Genomic DNA, 18,247 nt, shown 5'->3' with positions numbered 1-18,247 from the left:
TCTCTGTTTTTGTTTCAGATTTCCAGCATCTGCAGTTCTTTAGATTTTTTATTGGCCCAGCATTCATTTGATGGCCAGTGGCTCTCAGCTTGCATTCCCAACTACTTGTAGTTGAGAAAGAATTGTTGCTGAAAGATATGGGAAAAGGCTTTTATGATGCCTTATACCTTGAAATGTTCCAAAGAGTATCTGCTTCCCGATCTGAACTGTGGCTCTCTATACTCTTGATGGAGTTGTATATTGGTTTTACAGCTTTGGCTTTTCTGTGTCTGCTGTGCGATGATTTTTTACTGCTCTCCATACTTGTCATCTTGAGGTGTTTTCGCGATGCAATTAATGATCTGGTTTTTTTTCAAAAATAAACAGGGCTGGCTTCTGAGAGGATGAGAGGCCCATCACATCGAGCTTCCCTGATTATCACTTTGTCATGGAGTCTCTGGCACAGCGTGGTATTGCTGAATCTCGAGGACCCAAATGTCTGCAGCCATTGGGAAAGGTGAGCCTGCCTGACATCAGCAAGGAGTGTTTTCATTCACTTCCTGTAATAAAATAATTTTTTTTAGCAGGTCAGGCTGCATCTGTGAGGAGAGAAACAGATATTAATACAGTGGATTGATAACATATCATCAGAATTTTCATGAAATGTCATCAACCTGACACATTGGTCCAACTTCCATTTCCATTGAAGCTGCTTTACCTGTAGAGTATTCCCAGTATTTTTGTGTTTTCTTTTCAAATTCCCAGCATATTCAATTTTTGAAGATACACTTTCTGATCAAGAGTGGTCTATTTACACCAATAGGAAGCAAATCACCTTTGTTTATGGTTCCTGTGTTGTGGGGATAATGACAAAGACAGCATTTAATAACTATTTCGAATTGCCATCAAGTTGGTAGTGATGAGCCAGCTCTTTGTTCCATACTGTCTATGTAGTGAAGGAGCTCTTAGTGCAACTGGGTAGGGAATTACAGGATTTTGTTCACCAACCGCAGAACAATGATATATTTCCAAGTCAGCACAATGTAGGGCTTAAAGTTGGTGGTGCTACCGTCTGTCTGATGCTCATGTGCTTCTCGATAGTAGTGTGCATTCACCTACACCGAGTGTATTGATTTAGAAACTAGTTAGTGTGGCAGTGTATCACTGGTAGTATTGGTGTGTGGCTGACATTGGACTCGGAATAAGAAGCAGCAGGGTCTGAAACATTAGGCTTGCAGCCAGAGTTGGAGTGCTGAGTGTGGCTGTGTGGATGGAAATGTGATTAAGTCTGGGATCTCTGGAAACTGGGAATGTAGTTAGGTTTACGACTGGAATTGGGGTGCTGAATGTGGGCCAACTGAGCAGTCCGACTTGGGTTCATTTCTGGAATGTCAGGGGATAGGTTTGTGGCAAGAGCTTGAGCCAAGTCATGCAGTTGGGTTCAAGTTTGAGAAAGCTGATGGTCAAAAATATGGATTCGCTCCGGGATGGAGTCAGAATCTGGTTCTGTGAAAGGGGCTGGAGTTGGGTCTGGGAATACCCAAGGGTTAAGGACATGGATAGGTTTGCAGATGGAGTTGGGATCTAGAGCATGGGCTGCTTGTATGGTCAGACTTGGGTGATAGAGCACCAGGAATCAGGAACATGGATTGGTATGGGTCAGAATTGGGGATAGGAGCGCTTGTATGTTTCATCTTGTTGTAACAAACTAAAACTTATGCAGAAGCCATTATATTCATTGGAGAGATTGATAGCTTTATGTCAATTAAACCTTGGTATCATGGTCAAACCCAGTGTTATCCACTTTTTATTATCAATGAGAAGCCTGTGCCTGTGTCCCCTAAATAATGAGGATGGACTGTGCTGCACTTACCAATGTGCTCATCGGACATAAAAAATGCATATTCATTGTTGTGTATGGGAAATGCAACACATTCATGTATTATCATTCTGAAAGAATGAAAAACTCCGCATGGTACATTAGTTCTGATTGATGGAGCACATTGAATCACCAGAAAGATTGATTGGAAAAATTAATGAGAAGTATTTGAAGAACAAAGAATTGTGTCAATGATTGTGAATTCATCATGTTGCAATAACACTCTTGTCTTTCCAAGCTATTCAGTGACTATTCAAGAATCCTATGCCCACCCATACGATCAGATTTACTATACCAGCTGCACTGATATTCTGAACTGGTTTAAATGCACTCGGCACAGGTAAGGTATAATTCACCACCTTTCATGTAAGAAATGAAGTACGAGATTCTATTACATAAATATTAATAATTTCCCTCAGATTTAACCTGTTAGATGCTCCTTTGATATTGTAATTACATGTAAGGAGTGGAAAATAAATTTCATTCACAGATATCTTATTCAATAGTTACATTTACTCTCAGAGAATATGTACAATATAAACCTGAAATTCTTAAAGTTTCAGTTGAACTTAAAAAAATACTCATTTATTCCTTTATGAAGTCATCCATGAATTTCCGTTGTGCATATCTGGCAGCAGACAAGTCCACTTATCAGTGGGTGAGGAATTTCAACTGGAAAATGCTACTATTGACACTGATAATTTCTCTTGTTCTTGTCAAATGGACAGCCAAGTTATCAATGGCTTGTTCAGAGAAGCTTCAAGCCCTAACCCCTTGTTTTCTCTTCACTCCATCCAACCCCTTGAGCCGGTATCATTCTCTGGAGTCAAAGCTAATCTGTGATCTAACTCCACACACTTGCTTTTCCCATAGCCCTTAATTTTTCAAAAAATACTTCCAGTTTTAAAATCTGGAGTTGTAGGTCTACACTACTCCCTGTGAAAGGAAACATTTTATGACTTTATTTCTGAAAGACATGTTCAGACTTGGAATGGTTACAGAGCCTCCCTGACCAATCTTTCTACCTAATTATTTTTATACAATATACGGCCTCATCATCTCTAAGTGCAGAGAATGTAACTCTGGTTTCTGTAAACCCTCCTTGATAGTGATCATTTTGGTATACCAACACTACACTGATTCCATGGCCAGTTTACATCTCCTGATTTTCATTGCCCTGAATTAAATAGCTACTGTATATGTGAGATGATAATTATGAATTTGAGCTTTGATCATATTGACTCTAAAATTACTGCAAACGTAGAAGGGGAATGTGCATTAGGAGAATTTAATTTTTGATGTTATTCTCAGCTGAAAGCAACGTCTAGACATTCGAGCATGGGGCTAAGGATCCTTGAGTTTTTCATTCATAGACTATGATGTCAAACCAATGTAATGTAGATCCTGTATGGAGTAAATTGACTTGTATGGTGAACGTTAACAATTAATGTACATTATATTGTGAATTTCATGAATTAAATATAATCTTGAAAGTTAAAATAAAATCAGTATGCAGGCTGTGACCCGCAGTTCTGAAGGGAGTGGCCATGATTCAGCCAGTCTTAGATAAATGCTGGATTTGCAGAGTTTCTGAAAGTCATTTTCAGAACTGATTGAAGGATGCCAGGGTTGGAAATCCATTTCTCTGATTCGCTGGCATTTGGACCCAGCATGGGGCTGAGAACACTAATTTTCTTGCAGATTCTTGGCTTGGGGAACTAAATGGTATTAGGCAAGTTATTTATATTTTTATTCACTTCGATGTTTTAAGTAGCTTTTCAATTAACTTTTTTTAAGAATTTAAAAACATATTATTTTCATTCCTTCCAGAAATCTTAACTGTTTCTTGATGTTAACAGCTTTGAAAGAAGCCAAGTTGTTGCTCTCAGCCTTGGCTCCTGGGGAAGGATGCCAGAGTGTTTGGAGGTGGTCCTGAGGCCTACTCACAGCTCTGGTCTGCTTCTTACAATAAAGATGGGAGGGGTGGATTAGATCCAGTGTAATTCAACCAATAAATTTACATTTTTGGGTCACATAAAGCTCATTTTAATCCTCCTTCCATTTTGTGTCATGACCAATAAGACAAGGTGTGACCAATGTCAAAGTTGAATTTATTGTCACATGCACAAGTACCTGATGCACAGGTGCAATGAGAAATTTACTTGCATCAGCATCCTGGGACAAAGCATCAGATAAGCAACATTCATGAGCAAAGCAAATTATACACAATTTTTACAAGAAAGAATATACAGGACAAAAAAAAATGTCCATTTTAGTGTCAAATGTCCCACCTTGGTCCTTGTCTTTTAGGATAAGCTATCGTACCGCATACAGACGTGGGGAGAAAACTATGTACCGCCGTCATTCTCAGTGCTGTCCAGGATTTTATGAACGTTCTGATATCTGTGTCCGTAAGTAACACATTTATTTGCAAACTGTTTGGATTGATTATTTTTTTATTGACATACAGCACTGAGTAGGCCTTTCCAAGTCCTTCGAGCCACGCCATCCAGCAAACACCCAGTTTAATGCTAGCCTAATCACGGTACAAGATGCAATGACCAATTAACCTACCAATCAGTAGCACTTTGGACTGAGGGAGGAAAATGGAGCAACCGGAGGTAACCCACTCGGTCACGGGGAGAACATACTTACAGGCAGTGGTGGGAGTTGAACCTGGACCACTGGTGCTGTAAAGCGTTGTGCTAGCCATTATGCTAGCGTGACTCCCTGCTGATCAGAGTGAGACCCATAACACAATGAAAACAGATGTTCTCCTCTGTCTGCACCACCTACTCTGAACTGAGAGCATCACAAGGCTAAAGTTAGTGGAGCTGCTGCCTCCATTCCAGTGAGTCAAGTTCAAACCTGACTCCTGTACTATCTGTACGGGTTATTTGTTTATCTATTGATTTATTTATTTACCACTACAGCGCAGAATAGGCCCTTACAGCCCTTTGAGTCATCAACCCCCTAATCAACCCAATTTAACCTTAACCTAAAGGCATCCGTTAGTCTTGCAAGACCGTGGATCTGCGCCTGGAAAGCCTTCACTCTCCAGGGCGTAGGCCTGGGCAAGGTTGTATGGAAGACCAGCAGTTACCCATGCTGCAAATCTCCCCTCTCCACGACACCAATGTTGTCCAAGGGAAGGGCATTAGGACCCATACAGCTTGGCACCAGTGTCATCGCAGAGCAAGGTGTGATTAAGTGCCTTACTCAAGGACACAACACATGTTGCCTCGCCTGGAGCTCGAACTCACAACCTTCAGGTCGCTAGTCCAGTGCCTTAACTACTTGGCCACATGCCCACAACCTTAACCTAATCATGGGAAAATTTACAATGACTAATTAACCTATCCGGTACATCGTTGGACTATATGAGGAAACCGGAGGACCTGGAGAAAATCCCCGCATTCCACGGGGAGGATGAACAGAGTCTCCTTACCAAATGGCGCCAAAATTGAACTCCGGAGTGCCCCAACCTTTAATAGTGTCTGTCACACTAACCATTATGCTATCGTGTTATGTGCATTCTCCCTGTAATCATAGGAGTTTTCTCCGAAGTGCTCTGATTTCTTCCCACACGTCAAAGATTGCAGGTTGGTGGGATATTGGGCCAATGTCGGTAGAATCTGGAGTGAGTTCATGGGAATGACAGGGCAATAGATCTTATGGAATAGAATTACTCTTGACCTGACATGAATTGTGTGATTTGAAATTGCCACCCTTTATTAGGAATTGTGGGAATACAAAATTCTGATCATGAAGTCCAAGTGAAGCACAGTCTGCTTCAGATTTATTTTGATGGGATCATATCTGAGCAGAAAACTCTGAATGTTTATTGAAGCCAGAGGATGTTCATTGCTAGTAGTCACAGAATACAATTCTCACTAGTTTAATGCTGAAAAATTGGTTGAGTTATACTTTAATATCCATATCAAAATATTTCACCTTTCCAGGAAGCAATCTCACTTCAGCCAGTAGTATGTGAAAATTGAGCACAAAATCTCAGGAAATGTTTCACTGTGCAGAGGTGCCGTCTTTCAAATGGGGCATCACAACTGATTCTACAAGAATGATTATTATTATTATCTGAGTTCTTCAGTCAGAGGGTGGTGAATCTGTGGAATTCATTGTCACAGCCCGCTGTGGTGTCAAGTTATTGGTGGATTTAAGGCAGACATTGATAGGTAAGGGTTATGAGCAGAAGGCAGGAGAATGAGGTTGGAAAAATAATGAGTGATTGATTGGCAAAGCAGACTCAATGAGCTGAAGGGGCTAATTCTGTTCCTGTAAACTTATGGTCTTATGCACAAAATGAATGCTGTGTTTTCCACTTGTCGTAAGAGTTGTATGACACAGAAATTGGCCCTTCATCCTATAATGTTTATCTTGACATTGCATCCCTGCAAACTAATCCCATTTGTCTGTGTTGAGTCCGTAGCCTTCTGTGCCTTGTAATGCAAGATTTTGTTTCAAAAGTGCTTCAGCATTCTTGAAGAACTTTGGATCCTGTGTATGGCGGGGCGGGGGTAGGTGCAGGGGGAGGCAGACTGGAAAGGCAACTCTGTCATTTTTAAATTATTAAAAGTATTGATGATTAGTTTTGTTTTTGTAATCAGGGACGATTAATTTTCTTATAATCAGTGAAAAGGCTATTCTCTCCACATCACACTATTTATTCTGGGTGATGGACTTCCCTGCCTTCTGAGTTTTGCACTTTCCTATTGTTCTGTATTTAATGTTTCAATACTATTTGAGTAATTGTGTGTGTAAATGCTGTTTGATTAAGTTGGCTTAAATAATTAATTACAGGTTATATACAAAAATACATTAATTGCATATGTCACCATGCTACCATGTGATACGTGTGTGCCTTGCTTATAGTAAAATGAAGTTTCACCTGTATTCCCGAACTCCCCGTGTCTTCATTTGAATTAATTTAATGTTTTGAAGTTACAAAACATAACACCTACGGTATTGTAGCTTTCTCATGCAGTCAACTCTGCTTCACCAAAAAGACATCTAGGCAATTGCAACTACATCAATAAGTGAACTGATTCTTTTCTGTCAGGGTTGATGAGCGATTAATCAGAAAGCAAAACACTTTTGACCAGCTGATAAAGCAGCAAACACTCAGGTTGATTTATTTTCCTTCAGCTCTCTAGTGGCTATTATTGGTTTACTGCATATGTTTGATGTGAAATGTAAAAGCTGGGAAAATGGTGGAGACCTGACTTAAAGCCAAAGAAAGAAAAAACAGGAATATTCTCTATTGAATTGGTACTTCAGTCCATAGGAAGCAGGTTTCAGGAAAAGCTTGGGTTAACTTGGAGAAATGCCAATGGGAAAATAGTTTTAAAATTGGAGGAGGTTGGGAAGTCTGTCAGGGTCTGTGGAGGGAAACGGACAGTCAGTGGTTTGGGTTGAGACCATGCAGCTGCACTGGACGGATAGAGGAGAGATGGCCAGTACATTGGGGTGGGGCAGAAGCTGGCTAGTGATGGGTGAGGAGGGGTGATGGACTGATTGAGGAGGAAAGAGTTGAAATACCGGAAAAAGGCTGGGAGACAATAGATGAAGCTGACAAAGGGCTGCAGATGATGGAATCTGATAGGAAAGGAAGATGGAACATGGAACCAGATTGGGGTTGCTTCCATTAGAACCGGCAAATTGGGAATTAGATAAAGAGCTGAAGGCAGGACACTTTAAGTGTAGGTAAGGGAAGTGCCAGCCCAGGCAGAGTGGACAGAATTTACCCTCAGTCCCTCATCTTCCCCCCCCCCACCCCTCCCACTGTGCTATGACATTGATAGGGAGAGGATTTCAATGGAAGCAGAAACATTCCGTATCTTGTGACCCTCCACTGGCCGGGGTTGACTATGGACGCTGTATCCTTGCTGTCTACATGATAGACAAGCAAGAACGCAAGCCAGAGCAGTACAATATTGAGAGCAAGCTATAATGCCCATGTGGCAGGCTTCCCTTCTCCGCGCAGCTGAGGAATCCAAAGGAACGGCAGAGACCGATCCAATGTGGCACCAGCAGCATTGCAGGAGTTTCCAGTCAGCGTTGAACTCAATGTAGGACTGCCTTGGGGACTCCAGCTCTGGATTTTCCTTCAGGGTTTGCTCTAGAACCTTTCTGCATGAGTGGGTATAGCCGCAAGGCACCGTAAGTTTGAGATTAATTTTCCTCGTCGCAGATGAGGTGCCAATCATTGCTGACGAGCTCTGTCTGCCTGAAATTCCATATCAGACTGAGGGGAAAAACAGAGGAGGGATGGGGGATAAACTTCCCTGCAGCATGTGTTGTTATGATTTGGAATGCATTGACTGATCAGGTAGTGAATAAAAATTCAATAGTTACTTTGGATGAATACTTTGAAAGATCAAGCAGGTGGTAGGTGGTCTCTTTCAAAGCACCAGCGCAGGTAACGGCTTGAATAGCCTTGCTCTGACCCATATTGCTCTTTCTACAAATGATCCAAATTGTGTGATAGCTTGAAGCTATCTCCATATGATGTTAAGTTTTAAATTTAAGGACCTTTGCCTTTTAAATGACGTGCTTAACATCTCGTACCATGAAATTGGTAGAACACTGCAGCCTTTGTTTCACTCCATGTCTTGGTATGTTTCTGATCAAACGTTACAGTAAAGTACAAAGCGATTAAAACATGTGATCCTGAAGACCATAACCCTTGATTTTTGTTTCTGGCTGCTGATTATAGAGGGTAATTCATTTTCAACAACACTTTAGTTTGAAATAATGCTTTTTATTGTTGTCATATGAATAATAACTGACCATAAAAAAAATTATAATGTTCAGTGCTCAGTATTGTGGCTTCACTCATTTTGATCCCAGTGATATTTGGATCATCCTCACTGAGGCAAACATTTATCCCAGTGTTTATTGTACTAATATTCCAGAATAACCGTGCAATAATCACTCAGTGAATTGCACTGTGTTCTCTGCCCAACCCTGCCTGGCACTGCAGAAACACTTTTTTTCTTGTTGCATTTATATGTAGAGGAACATTTTGCCCAGATTTTTGATTTAACCTCAGTCTCAAGGGGCCGACCTCCAAAAGAACCATAACCTTGTCATAGGTTTTGGACACTTGCATGCCACAATGACCCAGAGAGCTATGCTGGCTGGAGTCAGGGCTTTATGCTTTGGCTCTTAGTAGGGTCACCCATGACAAACAGCTCAAAGGGTAAGGGTCAGGCTAAGAGTGGTCCACTGGTCCTCCAAGCTTAGTCTCAGGGCTAACAACCCTGACTGGTAAAATAAAATTGTTACAGAAACAGCACTGAAGAATCCTTGTGATGGTGACGGGTGACGGCGTTCCTGAGACTCCGCCCGGGGCTTGTGTGATTAACAGTATTGAAGACCGGGAGGATACTACTGACATGATGAAGAAAGCCCTGAACGTTGTCGGAGATCGGGAACTTCATTGCTGCCCTAAACACCAATGGTGTAACAAGCAGTAAGTAAGTCAGTCAAAGGACATCTAGCAGAGGCACTGCCTTAACTACCACACAGCTCCTCTGGCCTGGGTTTCATCCTGCCTTCTGATGCCGCCTGGGTAAGTTTCTCCCTGTGACTGCATGGGTTTCTTCTGGGTGCTCCAGTTTGCCCTCTCATTGTAACAACGTGCAGGTTGGACGTTTACCAAGTGGTGCATAGGAAAGCTGAGCGGAATATAGGGAGAACAAAATGGATTAGTGTAAGACTAGGTGCTTGATTGACAGCATGCCCTGAAGGACCTGCTTCTTTGTCCTCTCCGTCTCCGACTCTGTAAAGGTTTTGTAATCTCGAAACAGATCAGCAGGTCGATGCCAGTAAATGCTCCATGAGCACAACACTTCCTCCCACCCATTGTCACCTCATCCTGGTAGCATCCCTCCAGCCCTTTCTGTCTCATGGTTTTATCAAGTTACCCCTCAATCGCAGAGGTGTCACGAAAACAACCTCTCCCTCAATGTCGTAAAAGTAAAGGAACTGGTTGTGGACAACAGGAGGAATGGAGATACGCTAACCCCTATTGACATCAACGGAGCTGTGGTTGAGAGGGTGAACAGCTTTAAGTTCCTTGGTATACACATCACCAAGGATCTTATGTGGTCTGTACATACCGGCTGTGTGGTGAAAAAAGCACAACAGTTCCTCTTTCACCTCAGATGGTTGAAGAAGTTTGGTATGGGCCCCCCAGTCCTAAGAACTTTCTACAGGGGCACAAATGAGGGCATCCTGACTGGCTGTATCACTGCCTGGTATGGGAACTATACTTTCCTCAACTGCAGGACTCTTCAGAGAGTGGTGTGGACAGCCCAGCGCATCTGTAGATGTGAACTTCCCACTATTCAGGACATTTACAGAGACAGGTGTGTCAAAAAGCCCCAAAAGTTCATTGGGGACCCAAGTCAGCCCACCCACAAACTGGTCCTGCTACCATCCAGGAAACAGTTACCACAGCATAAAAGCCAGGACCAACAGGCTCCAGGACAGCTTCCTCCATCAGGCCATCAGACTGATTAGTTCTTGCTGATACAATTATATTTCTATGTTATATTGACTGTCCTGTTGTACATACTATTTATTATACATTACTATAAATGGCACATTGCATGTTTAGACAGACGTAATGTAAAGATTTTTACTCCTCATGTATATGAAAGATGTAAGTAATAAAGTCAATTCAATTCAAATGCATCTTTGCCACTCAGCTCAGTCACTTCCTGCAAGTGTGAGTTTCATATTTTCATTAGCTTCAAATAAAGATGTTAAGTAAACTAACTTCAAGCAAAGATCTCTTCACCCAAGTGTTTAATTTCTGAGTGACCAACCATCTTATACCTATGGCCAATGTGTTTGACCACTTGCATAACTCCCCTATCCACTTTGCCAGACAGATTTTAAACGACTCCAGCAGTCGCCTCATTGCCTTGTTTGTCTTCTCATCACCTTTTCTCCTCATTGATTCTCTGGGAATGTTTCACATGCTGATTCCCCACATCCTGTCCTCTAGATGTTATTTCCAAGTGTAATTTCCTTACCCCTCACCCACAATTATTCAGCCAATTTGTAAAAAAGAACTTGAATTCAGATATTTTGAGAACATTTCTGTGAATGTACAACCTCCTTATGGACAGCAGTGGGAATTGAACCCAGGTCTCTGGTACTGTAAAGCATTGTGCTAACCACTATGCTACCATACCAATAAACACGAAGGAATAAGAAATAGAAACATACTATATGTTTGCACGGTTAAATAAGGAAGGGCCATCTGGAGCCCAGCCCTGTAATTATTTTGTAATATTTCCTTTTGAATGAAGAACACCTTAATAAATAAATTTTGCTGTATTATTATTATTACTTTAGTATGTCTAACATGAACATTTCTGCAAGGATTTTATTGATCAGCAAAAATGGTAATATAATTCAGCACTTTCACATAGCATTCAACTAAAATGTTTTTAAAACAATTTACATGAATTTCATTCTTAACTTGTTTTTGAGTTGTGGAACTTTGCAAGGGTTATCAGCATTTGATTCATGTTAATCTATGTTGATGAAAACTTGGCAGGGCTTCATAGAAGTACTTAAATCTTTTTTATAAAGAAGTTCTCAGAAAATCAATTTATCCTCCTCAGACTTGTGTTCGGAATGAGGTTGTATTTTTGTTGCAGGAACTGGAAACAGAATTTTCATGGTTATATAAACAGAGCCATGGACTAAGATTGTTTGCTATCAGTCCTGATGTCATTGAGTATAATCAAGGCAAAGGTCTGAACAGCTGGAGATCATGTTATCATTGCGCAACTAATGGCTGACTTCAGATTGTGACTTAAAGTCCCACGTAAGAAAATTGCGTACTTCCACTCCAGTGAGTATCCCCATTCTAGGTGAGATAGAAACCATGACAATAAGTCTCAGGTGGATGTGCAAGGTACCCATGGCACTATGCATTATCCCACAGAGTCTAGGAGCAGTTTTCACCCCTCAACTATCGGCCCTGAAATAGATCATTATATAATATTGTGTGAACATTGCTGCGATTGGATCTCCTTTCTTCTTTCCCATTTTCCTTTCTTTCGTCCTCCCCTTCCTCCCTTCCCTGCTACATTCTTTCCTTCTGTCTTTCAGTAATCAAATTAACTTTCCATTCTTGCATTACAACAATGACTACACTTAAAAAAATTAGCGACTGTTAAGTACTTTAAGATTCATTGAGGAGACACATTTCGTTACATGTGATCAATAAATGAATCTGATTCTGAAATCTGAACTCAGCTTTCTCCTTCCTCCTTTCTTCAGCCTCCCTCCCTTTCCATTAAATATTGTAAATGCTGACTTTGACTTGAGAACTTAGGGTGTAAAACTCTGTAGCTGAGACATGTTAGACCACAACAAGTTGCAGAAGCCATTGCATGTCACTCACATGCGTTCAGATGAACAAACTTGTCGCCGAGCAGCAGCACAAATCTGAGCTGAGAGGCTGCAGCTGTTATTGCAAGTTGCTAACTTCAAGTTTTCTTTTTCTCCCATTTTGTTTCCTCTCATGTCCGACACGAACAGCTCACTGTGCCGAGAAGTGTGCCCATGGAAGATGTGTTGCTCCCAATACTTGTCAGTGTGAACCAGGCTGGGGAGGACCAAACTGTTCCAGCGGTAAGATCTCACCTGCTTCTGTCGTTCTTAGCACTTTTCAAAGTAATATCTCTCCTCTGATGAACAACACTCATTTGATCTTTAATTTTGCATTGTTGAAGCATAGAATGGAGCTTGTAAGTAACAGGTGCATGCTAACTGCCATGATAATGGTGTGTTGTTACTGTAGTGCAACTCTGATAATCTGGCTTGTTCTAGTGCTGAACCAAGTTGTTTTCTAGACTTCTAGGTATTATTCCTTTTAGTATCCAATATATTTTAAAATTTTCTTTAAAAATGTTATACTATTACAACTTTCGTGGTGAACCAAAAGTTTAAAGGTCAACACACATCACATGCTGGAATATAGAGCAACAAACAGACCACTGGAGCTCAGGATTGATGCAGGGTTTTGACCTGAAATGTCATCAATTCTTTTGCTCCCACAGATGCTTTTAGACCCGCCAATTCCCTTCAGCAAATTGTTTGTTGCTTTAAATTTAAAGGGAGCTTTGGAGATAAGATACTGAGCGAGCGTAGGAACTGGTACTATGGTGAGTTGGAACAGAGTGGGGAAACTGGTGCCCCTGCCAGCTGGATTGGAGTGTGACAAACGTCATCCAGTGATTAAGATGCCAAACCACTGGGATTTTTAAGTGGTCAGATAGCAGATTATTAGAAGTTTATTATCATTAGTTCAGGTGGTAAATCTCCATTATTGCTGGGTGATTTACGACATTTTATCTGCTCTGTACTGAACCTATATCTGGCCCTCAGTCTCTTCCAGTACTTTAACCAACCTCCTAAGTTTGTGCCATAACTCCTCAATGCAGTATACCATGGCCGGTACTTAAGATTGTATTACTTCAAATGGAACTTTGTAATGCAATGTCTATCAATCTCCTTGGTCAAAAAAGAACAGCTGAAATGCTTATGTCTCAGGTGGTAAATTGTTCCTAGAGATAAAAATAATAACAAATTGAAGACCATTTTAACCCTTCTGTCACTTAGTAAAAGTGTCAGCAATGCTAGTTGTTAGCACTTCCACCTCTGGTTCACATCTTAAGAGCAAGATGCTAAGCAAGGTATATTCTCTCCAATTGACTATCCTGAGCCTCTGAAAGATGGTGGAGGTCATCTGATATATTGGTGAGCACTTCTTCCCAAAACAATGTCATAAAAGCAGATTGGCTGATCACTATGTTTTGTGGGAGTTTACTATGCACGTTTCTGATGCGCAATTGTGACTAACTTCATTCGTTGCAGAGCTCTTTGGGATATTCTCATATGACGTAAGAGGCACTGTTGAAATGCAGGATTCTCCTTTCTTGCTAATCGATCACTCTATCACTCCTCTGATCCAGCCTTCCAATCACTGTCTATCAGTCACTGAGGTCCCAGTTACCCTGTTGCCTTCGCTGTACTAAATGCACTATTGTCAACTCGTGCTCCCAACACACTACTAAATTCATCGACCAGCCATGGGTGGCTGTGGAGGCCAAGTCATTTAAGGCAGAGGTTGATAAATTCTTGATTCGTCGGGCCAAGAAGGGAGATGTGGAGAAGGCATAAGAATGGGGCTGAGGGGGAAAATGGATCCACCAGACTCGACGGGCCAAATGGCCTATTTCTGCTCCTATGTCTTATGGTCTGTACCTTACTGGAAGAAAATTATGAGTTATGCAACTCTGTCAAGGACAGGACAAGTCAGTGTATACTCTAAGAGCAAGTGCTGGTAAGAATTTACTGAGATTTGGGAAGTACGTCTCGTCCAGTTTTCAAAGTCCATGATTTTTTTTTTGTTTTGTTTTTTTGCACCATTCTCTGCAAACTCTAGAGACAGTTGTGCAGGAAAATCCTAAGAGATCAGCAGATTCTGAGATGCTCAAACTACCCTGTCTGGCACCAACACTCATTCTACAATTAAAGTCACTTAGATCACATTCCTTCCCCATTCTGATGTTTGGTCTGAACAACAACTGAACCTCTTGACCATGTCTGCATGCTTTTATGCATTGAGTTGCTGCCGCATGATTGGCTGATAATATATTTGTATTAATGAGTAGGTGTACAAGACTGCCTAAAAAAAAAAGTTGCAGCTGCTTGTATGTGTTTAAACATTGCATAAGTAGGGAAAGTAACAGAATACACATTTCTGCTCCTGTAATTTCAGCTTTGATGCTGTGAGATGGTGTTTATATAAGTTAAATATCTTCCCAATCTGAATCAAAGTGGCTATGCCTTTTGAAACTGCAGTCAAGATGTTCCCAAAATGCGTGTTTGATAATGGATGTTGAAGTTACTATGACATTCAAAACTTCAGTTATTGGCCCCAGGTGTTGCATTACAGACTTATAATACATTCAGTTTTTAACCCTTTGTCGTCTGGTAGGTATGGCTTAGAAATAAAAGTGAGGAACAGTAATAAACTTAACAGACCAGGCAGCATCTGTGGAAAGGACAACATAGTTAATGTTTCAGGTCAAAGAACCTTTGTCAAAAATAGGAAAGAGAAAATGAGTCATTTTAAGTTGCAGAAAAGTGTGTAGTGGAAAGGAGCCAGGAACATGCGTGATAGAATGAGGCCAGGATTGGCATGAGGGTAACTTTTCGAAGTCAGTCTGTCAATGGATTAATGGGGGCAGTTGGAAAATTAATAAAAGCTATAAGAACATGAAATATTGCAGAAGGCAAGGCTGCAGGGCATGCCCAGAGGGTCAGGCTCTGCTAATGGTGAGAGGAATACTGAGCCAAGTCTTTCCTCCTTTTTTCCCATGCACCCTAGCCAAGTGAGTTTCAGAAACTGGCACAAACAGGCAAAGGAGTTGGTTAATGATGGATAATGCTCGGCTCTGAATAGCATCTTCAACTAATTTACAAAGTTATTTTTCATATCAAATAAACTTTATTCATAATAAAAATAATATTTACATGACTTAACTGTGCAATGCCTTTTCATTCCTACATTCATAGTCAATGTGTTAAGTAGTCTTTTATTACATTTTTTAAAAACTGTAGAATTTTTGCCATTCATGTGTCCCCCACCTCAGATCATACACTACAACAATAATTGAGGGCTTCCTCACCCACCCTGTCCATTAGCTGAAAACCCTTTCCCGTGGTCCTTCCCTATTGATCCTTTGCAGTGACTGCACCAAGCTTCAGTGCATCCCTCAGCATGAACTTCGGCAGCCGGGAATGTGCCAGTCGGCAGCATACCTCTCTGGGCATCTTTATGTTCTGGCAGACCAAAGGGTGTTTTTCACCGAACTGATGATCTGCCAGCAGTACTTGATAGCTCTGTGTCTGAATCCCTGAGAACAGACTATAGATCAGAGTACTCTTGTCACACGACTGCTTGCGATAAACTATGACGCAGGCCCTGGAATCATTCTCCACATCCTCTTCACAAATAGTTATGGAGAAGGATATGACTGGTTCGCAGGTTGAGATCCTGAGCTGGGGCAGAGCAAATTTTAGAGCTATTAGACTGGGTCTTGCAATGGTTGACATGGGTGCGATTTGTTTTGTGGAGAAAAGAGTATCTGCCAAGTTGGAAGCCTTTACAATTGTGATGTCAAGAGTTCAGGGGCCTGGATGTTCTTATCAGGGTAAAGGGCAAGGCTTGACAGGTTTTTGGTACCATGGATGATGAGAGATATTGAGGCTCTGGTTAAGAAAAAGGGGGAGACAAACATTGTGTATAAGCAATTGGGAACTAGTGAATATCTTGATTACTACAATAAATGTGGGAGTGTACATAAGAGAAGTTAGGAGGGCAAAAAGAGGATATGAGAAGGATCTGGCAGGCAAGGTGAGGCAGAATCCTGAGATTCCTTAAGTATCTTTAGAATGAAAAGATGCTTAGGGATAGAATAGGTCCTATTAAAGTTCAGCATGACCCACTGTATGTGCAACCCAAAGAAATGGGTGAGATCTTTAACGCGTATTTCTCCAACCTTTTACTGTGGAGATAACTGTAGAAGCTAAGGATGTGGGCGAAATCAGTGTTGTTGTCTTGGACTACATTCAAATTAGCAGGGAAGCTATATTGGAGGCTTCAAAGTGGACAAGTCCCCAAGACCTGACCTTACACATTCCTGGGTTTTGTGGGAAGTTAGAAAAGAAATCTCCAGCCACAGATGAAGTTCTGGAGTACTGAAGAGTGGCAAATGAGATAGCGTTGTTTAAAAAGCATAACAAAACAAGCCTGGAATCTACAGGCAAATAAGTTTGACATCGATGGTAGGAGGGAATTTTGTAAGATAGGATCTACCAATGTTTGGAAAGACAGAACTAGATTTGAAATGTTCAGCACAGCTTTGTGTATGGAAAGTCCTGTTTGACAAATCCTTTGGAGTCTTTCAAGAAGGTAACCAAGTGGGTAGATAAGGGCAGGACAATGGATTTTGTCTGTATGGATTTTACCAAGGCCTTTGACAATGTCCCTCATGGCAGGTTAGTTGGGTGGTTATAGCACATGCGATCTGGGGAGATAGCTGATTGGATGCATAATTGGCTCAGTGGTAGAATGCAGTGGGTGAAGGTTGAGGGCTGTTTCTTAGACTAGAGGCCTATGTCTAATGGTGTGTGATAGGGGTTGGTGCTGTGACCCTTGTTTGTAATTTGAATAAACGATTTGGATGTGAATATATATGGCATAGTTAGTAAGTGTGCTGACGATATGAAAATAGGTGTTGTTGAAGATACTGTAGAAGATTAGGAAATATTACAGAGGGATCTTGATCAGCTTGGTATGTGAGCTGAGGAATGGTAAGTGGCTTTTGATCCAGATAAATGTGAGGTCAATATAGGGTAGGACTTGTACTGTGAATAGTAGGGCCCTGGGAAGTGTTATGGGAAAATGGTATTAAATGAGGAAGGGTGCAGAAAAGACTGACTGATTTGTTGTATGGGCTTGGGTGCCTGAGTTACAAAGCAAAGATATGTAGACTAAACTTAATTCCCTGGATCATAGGAAATTGAGATGTGATCTGATAGAAGTATATAAGATTATGAGGGCATAAGTAGGGTGAAAACACCTATCTTTTTTTCAAGGAGAAGCTGCTAAAATCAAATGTGCACAGAATTGAGATCAGAGGCGGGAGATTTAAAAAAGACATCAAGAGCACTTTTTTGACGCGATTGGTAGTGCGTATTTGGAATGAGCTGCCTAAAGCCTAGTTGTGACAGGCCCATTAGCAATGTATAAAAGCCATCTAGGTAAGAACATGGATAGGAGAGGTTCAGAGAGAAGATGGGACTTGCTTTCTGGCCAACATCATTGGAATGGATGACTTGGTCCAAAGGGTCTGTTTCCATTCTGCATGAATCCAAGTTCTCTACTTCCATGCCAACAGCTGCACGATTGTCCATGGATTTTGTGATGTGCCAATATATTGTAAACAAGTTGTTAAGGAGATACTGTTAGCATGTTAATGGATTATTGCAGATCTTTCCTGCATTCTCGTAAAGACTTGGCCTGAGTGAGGAAATGCCATTAAAGGGTCTAACTCTGTTCATCTGCCAACCACATTAGCGTTACTTGCTTGAGGAATATTTTAACAGCAGAACAGTCAAAGTTTCTGCAGTCTCCTTCCTCTGTTTGCTGCTCGTCAGTTTGTGCTTTATTTTGCAAACTGTTCCTGCACTGTGTGTCATTCCAGCTTCAGGGTTACTTCAAGTAATGTGGATAATAATTGACTACAGGAGTTGAGCAGGTGTTGTGGTGGA

At 41.2% G+C, this 18,247-nt stretch overlaps 1 protein-coding gene across 1 annotated transcript in view; it reads left to right on the top strand.

The window, feature by feature from the left end:
• The window catches only part of megf10 (multiple EGF-like-domains 10), a 174,420-nt gene that overhangs the window by 40,774 nt on the left and 115,399 nt on the right, over positions 1-18,247 (top strand). The window contains exons 2-5 of the mRNA XM_063049090.1: positions 367-496; positions 2,097-2,198; positions 4,169-4,269; positions 12,443-12,535. Coding sequence (XP_062905160.1) covers positions 384-496; positions 2,097-2,198; positions 4,169-4,269; positions 12,443-12,535 — 409 coding nt within the window. The 5' untranslated portion in view covers positions 367-383. The remainder of the gene's footprint in view (positions 1-366; positions 497-2,096; positions 2,199-4,168; positions 4,270-12,442; positions 12,536-18,247) is intronic.

The sequence above is a fragment of the Mobula hypostoma genome, chromosome 5 (assembly GCF_963921235.1).
Source record: "Mobula hypostoma chromosome 5, sMobHyp1.1, whole genome shotgun sequence".
In the NCBI taxonomy this organism is placed as follows: domain Eukaryota; kingdom Metazoa; phylum Chordata; class Chondrichthyes; order Myliobatiformes; family Myliobatidae; genus Mobula; species Mobula hypostoma.
Note: the sequence above shows the minus strand (reverse complement) of the source record. Positions and strands in the feature narration are given on the sequence as shown.